This window comes from Alligator sinensis, unplaced genomic scaffold, assembly GCF_000455745.1.
Source record: "Alligator sinensis unplaced genomic scaffold, ASM45574v1 scaffold280_1, whole genome shotgun sequence".
NCBI lineage: Eukaryota > Metazoa > Chordata > Crocodylia > Alligatoridae > Alligator > Alligator sinensis.
In genome coordinates, this window is record NW_005841835.1 from 5,464,083 (window position 1) to 5,472,147 (window position 8,065).

The following is an 8,065-nucleotide window of genomic DNA, read 5'->3' on the forward strand; positions in this document are numbered from 1 at the left end:
AATGTTGCACTGAAGTTAAGTAATTCATAAAATTACTTGGCCTTTCCTGTCAGGTTTCATTAACTTTGTATCAGAGATGTCACTGACTGATGGTTTGCAGATAATTCTGTATAGTCTGTCAGCAGAAGCAGAAATTCCTAATAAAGAAAACAAGGAAGAGAGGAGGATGAAAGTATAACACCATGCTGCCTTCTGAAATTGTGAATAAACAAAAAGAAAAGAAGTCAGCCCCCCTCTTGCACATCACTTTTAAATGCTATTCAGCAGTTGTATTATCAAAGAAGATTGCATGCAAGTTAGTTTGTCTTAATGTTTGATGCTTCTATTATGTGTACATTTATGTAATATCTGTGTAACCTAGTTTGTTGCATTTTGCTTCTGTAGAAAATTTTACAACTTCTTCCAGAAAGGATTCATCAGAGGTGGCAGTTTCATAGTATTGGTAAGATTTTATCTAGAAAGGAAAACATATTTATGGAAATCTTAGTTTATAAAACTATTTTATATGTAAAAGTATCACTGATTGACTTAATTTTAATTTGACAGCTTTATTTGCTTGGTACTACTTACAGTGGATAATAATAAATTATTAATCATTTACATGGGCTAAACTAAATAAGCCCTTTCCCTGAGCACTAATATTTTTTAAATTATCTAAAAATATTGGATCATAAACAGTACTGTACAAACTAGGTGCTTTATTAGCAAAAGAATTGATGACTTAAGAAGCATTGCCATTTTCACTTGATTTATGAGGAAGGTATAGAAGGTGACTTTTCTTTTTCTCCTGGCATTGAGTTGATTGCCAGGGGATTGCAAGGTCACCAAGAGTAAATTAGAGGTTGCCAAGGACTTGTTCAAAAGGTGGTAGCAAGTCTGACCGAGAACTCTGACATGTTAAGTTAAATACAGATCAAAAAACAGTTACATGTATTTTCTTTTCAGGTTTGATTTTAAAGAAGCTCCTTCATACTGGGAACTCCTTAAAGGTATACAAAAATACATATTTTGGACTTTGCACTTTAAAGGGGGGATTGCTGTGGTGGGGGAAGGTATGTGTGTAAGGGTTCTTGGAATATGTATTGAAACAAAAACGGTGAGACTAAGTTGGTTTTTTTTTATCTTCTGGTTGCTTGTATAAAATGTGTACCAGCAGTGCAACCATTTGAGGAAAAATCGGTGTTATATTTAAGATAACATTTATGTACTTTATATTTTTATTTAATGCATGCAATAAGATTATCCATTCCACCAATTTATATAAAAGTAAAACAGAACGTAGTTTAAAAAAGATGCAATGGACAGTAAAACGGGAATTCTGTTTGATTTTTTTCCTTTATTCTTTGTGCAAGTACTGCAAATACACTTAGGGACAGACTTTAACTTATTTGTAGTCCAGTATTTAAATTGTTCTGTTACTGGAAAGATCTATTTTGCTCTTATTTCTTTAAACATAAAACAACAAACAAACAAGACAACAAATAGTAATTAATCTGTTTCATTCTTCCCACAAAACACACATTCTGCCCAAATGTAGGGTCTGACGCCTCCTCCCCATGACAACTGCAAATCTTATAAGAAGAAATTGCAGTCTAGCAATGGCCTTTTTTGAGTTTCGTAGATTCAGTGGAGGTTTCTAGGCCAAAAGAGTTTATTAATCTCAGAAATGGGGAAGTTCAAGAAAGTCTCACTGCCTGTGTCTCTGTCTGTATGCTGGTATCTTAGTTCTTAAATTCATGCCTTGTTTTAAATATAGGGGAATTATTAGATAAGTCATTCTCAGTATGTTTTCCAGGTGATTTGTGTAGAGGAGAATATAGATGCTATTTAACCACCCAAACAAGGGTTTATTTGACAAAGGAGAGGCTTCTCAAATGTACTTTTTAAGGTACCTGGTACATGTAAAAGTTATAATTTTCATCCAATAGTCTATTGATACGTAATACAGTTATAAAAGCCAGGAGGCTGTCAGAACATATGCCAGCTGGCTCATTTATTACTGCATATGCTCTGTATGAAAACTTTACCTAGTTAAAAAAAAGTTTTTCTCCCTTAAAGATACGTCGAGAAGGTGTGCGTCTTTTCCTTTTGTGGTTGCAAGCACTTCAGAATAACTGTAGTAAAGAACAGTTGTGGATGTTTTCATGCTTAATTCCTGGGTTTTCATCACCACAATCTGAATATGGGCCTCGAACACTAGATAATCTCATTAACCCTCCACTTAATGTTCAAGAAAGTAAGTAATTTAGTAATATTACTCAGGTTTTTATATATTCCTATTCCTCTGGGTCAGGGGTGGGCAATAATTTGGGCCCAGGAGCCACATGGAGTTCTGGCAAGTTGTCACAGGCTACATCAGCACTCCCCTCTCTTCCTCTCCACCACAGTACATCACCAAAATTCTCTGTGGGATGGGGCTGTGCGTGGGCAGGAAGAGGTTTGGGAGCAGGATGGGCAGGTGAGGCTGGAATTGTGGGGCAGGGTCAAGGGGCGGTGACTGCACAAGCCCAGGGCCCAGGGCAGAGCTGCAATCTTCTGCTTGCCCGCCCCTGCCCTGTGGGGATTGTGGGGCGGGAAGGGTGCTGACTGGGCGCTCGGTCCCAGGAGCTGGCCAGGGTTGCAGAGAGAGGAGGGGGCACATGCAGCAGAGCTCTCCCAGGTGGTGCAGTCCACGGAGCTTCACATGGGGATGAGCCGTACACAGGGCAGCCAGTGCTGCACTCCTACCCATGCCTCCTGGCCCCACCCTGGCCAGCATGCAGGCCAGCATCCAGTGGGGCTGCTCAGCTCCCCTTTCCTCTGGGTCCTGCCCCTGCTGCACCATTCTGGGTCGGCAGGAGGCTTTAGCCAGGTGCTTCTTGCCCCAGTGCACACAGCTCTGGGTCCAGTTCCCAGCTACCTTCCACCTGCTCGACTGCCCACAGTCAGCAGTAACATCTGGAGATTTGGGAGGGACTAAGGGGTGGAGGATATCCCAACAGTCCTGGGAGCAGGGCTAGAGCCTGGGTGAAGGTTGGGAGAAAGGACCAGGATGGATCCAGGTACTCTGAAGTAGAGTGGAGATGGGACCAAAGCAGGTCCAGTGCCGGGGCGGGGACCTGGAGGTTCTATTGCCTAGCAGGGACTAGGTACCTAGAAATAGTGCAGAGATGGGAGCCAGTGTGGGCTGAAGGACAGGATCAGAACAAGATTCAGGCTTGGGAGTAGGACAGGAGTGGATGAGAGCTTGCTTGGGAATCCCTTGGGCAGCCTCCCTTTTCTTAAAGGTATAAGCACATCAAGGTGTGGTAGGAAAACAAGTGGAGGATCAGAGTAAAGCAAAGGCTGAGTAGCCATCAGGGGGTCTCATAGCCATCTCTGGGACAGGCCTTTGTTACACTTGGATTCAGCCAATCTCTCATCACACCTTCTGAATAGTTGCAACCCTTTTAGGCTCAAGGTACCCCTCAAATTATACTAACTCTTAGTTTTCTCTCATTATTTTTCTGTATTTAAAAAAAAAAAAAATAGAGCAATTTTTTTTTTTTTTTGTTGTTGTTGTTGTTGCAAAGAACTCAGGAATCAATAGTGTTTAAAACATTCTGACCTGTTATGGTCTTTCTGTTTTTGAAATGTCTGGGTTTCTCTTGTGAATCATGTTTGCACACCTAACAGTGCTGGCATTGTGTGGCATCCTACAACACCCTTGAAAGGTTCTTGGGGCACTCCACAGTGTTGCTGCACCTTGGTTGAGAATCCCTACCCTATGAGAAGCCAGACTGACTCAGTTCAAGGCTTTACTACATGGCTCTAGCACCTGCCCCAAAGAGAGGGCTTTATAACCCCTCCTGCCATTCGGAGTGAGGGAGGGGAAGACATACTATTCTTTGCTTCTACTTCTCTGTTCCTTGGAATTAGAATGGAAGGGTTTGAGGCTCTGCTGTAGGTAGGGGTGCACCAATAGGGATTTTTGGGGCCGATATTTAAGGAGGTATATTGGTCAATGCCGATCCAATGTCCAATACAGCTGCCATCATCTGGTAAATCCCTTAGGGTGAAAGTGGCGGGGCAGGGGGGGCAGATTAACTCCCCGTGGTGAGGGAGGGGACAGGGGCAGGCACTGCCCCGGGGCGGGGGCGGAGGCACGGCTTGTGGGGTGTGGGGGCTCCCATCACTACTTGCACCTGGGGGGGGAGGGGGGATGCCCCCGGATCTGCGTGGTGCGGGGCGGGCTGCAGTTGCGGGGTGGAGCCGGAGCCGGCACTGCATGGGGCTCTTCTTAACAGGGGCTGGGCACAGTTAGCTGTGGTTATAGTTTTGCACGTACTTCACATGAAAATGTAAAAAGTATGAAAGAGAATATATAGTTTTGAGGAGGTTTATGGACCAAACGTATTTCCTTTTAAATTGTCCTGTAGGAGGTGTTTTTCATTATCGTCCATCCCACCCCCTCTTTTTAAGATCATTTTAATAAGCATTACAAACAAAACTTGCTTTAGGAAGCATCATATTTATTGATGAAATGTAATGTCTTTTTTACTTTTGAATAGCTCAAGTTACTATAGAAGAAATTACTCCACTTGTCCCTCCACAATCTGGAGACAAAGGACAAGAAGATCTTACAAGCTACTTTCTAGAAGCACTTTTGAAATACATGGTAATCCAGGTATGTTCTGTTGGCAGATAAAAGAAATGTGACCTTTTTTAGTATCTAAATAAGTATCTTGCTGAAGCAAAGCCTTAAAGTTTTTCCTCTCTGTAGGTCATTCTTAATAGCCCATAGAATTGGCTGGTTGAGACATTTCCAGAATTAACGTGATGCATACAGTCTAATTTGAATAATATCCATTTCATGAAATAAATAATAAAACTTAATTTTGTTCTCCACTTAAGAATAACTGGAAAATACATAAAAAAAATTAATCTATTAAAACTATTTTTTTTTTTAGTTTTTATAGTAAATTCTTCTAGTATAAGGAACAGAGAAATTCTGAAGTTTGATACACTTGGAAATTATTACTGAAATATATATAATGTGTTAATCTCCAAATCAGTCTTAACATACTTTTTTTTCTTCTTTAAAAGGTTAAGAGTTTGGAATGGAAGAACAAGGAAAACCAAGAAAAGGGATTTTCATTTTTGTTTTCAAATTTTAAGAAATACTATTTGCCTTATATGTTCCCAAACATCTGTAAGGAGACCAGCTTGTATAACCCTGTACTTGGTAAGTGGTATTTCAGCATTATTAAAACCATTACATACTCTGTAGTAATGCATCAGTATAATCATTTAACTTTTCTTTCGAGTAATGCTGCCCAAAAGAACTGTGTTCAAAAACAAAATTTTTCTTACTTTTCAGAACTGTGGTACCTCACTATAGTAGATTTAAGTTTTATTCAGTTAACTTCTATTCATGAAACACAATCTGTCCTTTTAATTCAAGTTTAGATGTTTATAGTAATTTATTTTTTATTTAAACTAACACTTAATTGTTAATTTTTTCATTTTAAGCTTTTAATGCAGCATGCATTATTAATTTTTAATTTACATTAAGGGGAAAAAAGAGTTCTGTGTGGCCAAAAGAACTGAACTGTGTTGCTCTTTGGGTGACAGCCATAGATTCACAGATGTTAGGGTTGGAAGGGACCTCAATAGATCATTGAGTCTGACCCCCTGCATAGGCAGGAAAGTGTGCTGGGTCTAGATGACCCCAGCTAGATGCTTATCCAACCTCCTCTTGAAGACCCCCAGGGTAGGGGAGAGCACCACCTCCCTTGGGAGACCGTTCCAGACCTTGGCCACTCTAACTGTGAAGAAGTTCCTCCTAATGTCCAGTCTAAATCTGCTCTCCGCTAGCTTGTGGCCATTATTTCTTGTAACCTCCGGGGGCGCCTTGGTGAATAAAACCTCACCAATTCCCTTCTTTGCCCCCGTGATGAACTTATAGGCAGCCACAAGGTCACCTCTCAACCTTCCCTTGCGGAGGCTGAAGAGGTCCAGGTGCCCCAGTCTCTCCTCATAGGGCTTGGTCTGCAAGCCCTTAACCATACGAGTGGCCCTTCTCTGGACCCTCTCCAGGTTATCCGCATCCCTCTTGAAGTGCGGTGCCCAGAATTGCACGCAGTACTCCAACTGCGGTCTGACCAGCGCCCAATAGAGGGGAAGTATCACCTCTTTGGATCTATTCATCATGCATCTGCTGATGCATGATAAAGTGCCATTGGCTTTTCTGATGGCTTCGTCACACTGCTGACTCATGTTCATCTTGGAGTCCACTAGGACTCCAAGATCCCTTTCCACTTCCGTGCCACCCATTTTAGGGATTCCCATGTACTTGTGTAGATCTTTTCAGTATTGTATTCCACAATATTTTGTAAAACTTCAAACCAAGACCAGTTAAGATAAAGTGATTGTATTAAAACCTGTGCATCCCTGAAACAAAGCTTTAACATAGGCTAAGCTTGCCATGCCTCATCTTTGCTAGAGTTTTAACAGGTGTTATAATATTGGATTGGGATAGTTACCATGACTTAACTCACCTTTGAAAACTTTAGGTCTGTACTGTTTCAGCTTTTGTTGGTGTGGGTTTGCATTCATCTGCATCATTTGCTATAAAATGATAATTCAAGGTTTGTGTCAGCAGAATAACTACATAATCACAAATGACACAAGCCCTCACTTGCTACATGACAACTGGCATAACGTCAGTGTGGACACTGTATCACTTTTGTTTGAACTCTTAAGTCCAGCTGATCCTGAAGCCTAACCTTTTTCCTGTAAAAGTCTCACTTTGTTTGGGAAATCTTTTTCTGCTCATCCCAATTTGCTAATGGACAGACATAGCTTTCTATAGAGAAAGATGGACCAGAATTGCATGCTTCTTTTTGGAGCAGGAGCAAGATACTAGCTCCTTCAGACTGTGGAGCAAAGGGATGGTGTAAGCACGGCCATAGGGAAATTTTAGAAATGGAAATGTGTACAAAGAGATTGAAGAGCGGATGCTATTCAAAGCATCTGAGTGTGTGTTTTGGGGTGAAGGGGGGCTGGAAGTAGCACCAAGCAGAAGATCTCTTGCAGGCCTACTACAGGGCAATGTCACAGAGCAAAAAGTCAGGAGGTACTCTCTAGCAAGTTGTCCCTTGTGTCAGAAGCTTCACACCATTTTAGGGATTCCCTGCAAGAGCCTGAACAAGGAAATTGAGGTGCACAAAGAAGATGACAAAGACATTGAGGAGAGAAATGCTGAGACAGATGCCTGCCCTATTTTAAACAATCAGCTGCTGTTTCAAACTCATCAGGGCCAGCGCTAATCCTAAATGACTCAGAAGAAAGCAGGGAGGAAAGGGCCAGGAGCCTTGGTAAGTTCAGTAAGCCCCACCCCTGCTTTCCCCAATGCTTGCTTTTCCTGTCTGAATATGCACATCCCTTCTCCCTCTGTTTGGAAGTAGTGCCTTTTCTCATGAACGAGGACAAAGTAATACATTACTGCAAAGCCATTTTATTTGGTAGACTTGCATAATTGTTTCCATCAGTCAAATTTAGATATCAGAACCCATTGCTAGAGAGTACAGTTACCAAATCAGAGATTTAAAATTTAATTTAGAAAAAAACTAGTGCTCATTGTAAAAAAAAAAAAAAAAAAAAAAACCAAAAAAACCCCCAAAAAACAAAACAAAAAACCAAAAACTAGACACCTAAGTCCAGCAGTATTGTACCAAAAAAGTTTCCCTGGGAAGGTTCAGCTGCAGATAGCGCATTAGACTGAGCCTTTTCTGAAAAGGTAGGTTTGCAAGCAAAATACAAAGCGATGAGTACCTGAGTCACAAATAATAATTGACTCTTCCCACATTGAGTTAGGTGAGGGACATAGGGATGGGGTATCCTGAGCTTCAGAGTCCAACATTGCTTCTGGCAGGAGCAGCTAGGTGGTATGGCTTGCTTGTAAATCCTTGTGAAGCCCATCTGTGTGCAGGTCAACAAAGGTCCCTTTCTGTGTGCCTGTGGGGCAGTCTGGAAATTGTTGTAGCAGGAAATCTAATCTTATTCCTTGAGAATACTAGGTAAAGCTACTTTCTTTCCTTCAGCA

The 8,065-nt window shown here is 41.5% G+C and overlaps 1 protein-coding gene across 4 annotated transcripts in view; it reads left to right on the plus strand.

Annotated features, from left to right (window-relative positions):
* Positions 1-390: 390 nt before the first annotated feature.
* Positions 391-8,065, plus strand: part of RALGAPA1 (Ral GTPase activating protein catalytic alpha subunit 1) — a 163,853-nt gene continuing 156,178 nt past the window's right edge. For all 4 annotated transcript variants that reach the window (XR_003093553.1, XM_025201507.1, XM_025201517.1 and 1 more), the window contains exons 1-5: positions 391-442; positions 946-989; positions 2,059-2,236; positions 4,530-4,645; positions 5,065-5,203. Coding sequence is in view for 3 of the 4 variants with exons in the window: in XM_025201507.1 (XP_025057292.1) it covers positions 2,137-2,236; positions 4,530-4,645; positions 5,065-5,203 (355 nt within the window). In the remaining variant the exon portion in view is untranslated. The remainder of the gene's footprint in view (positions 443-945; positions 990-2,058; positions 2,237-4,529; positions 4,646-5,064; positions 5,204-8,065) is intronic.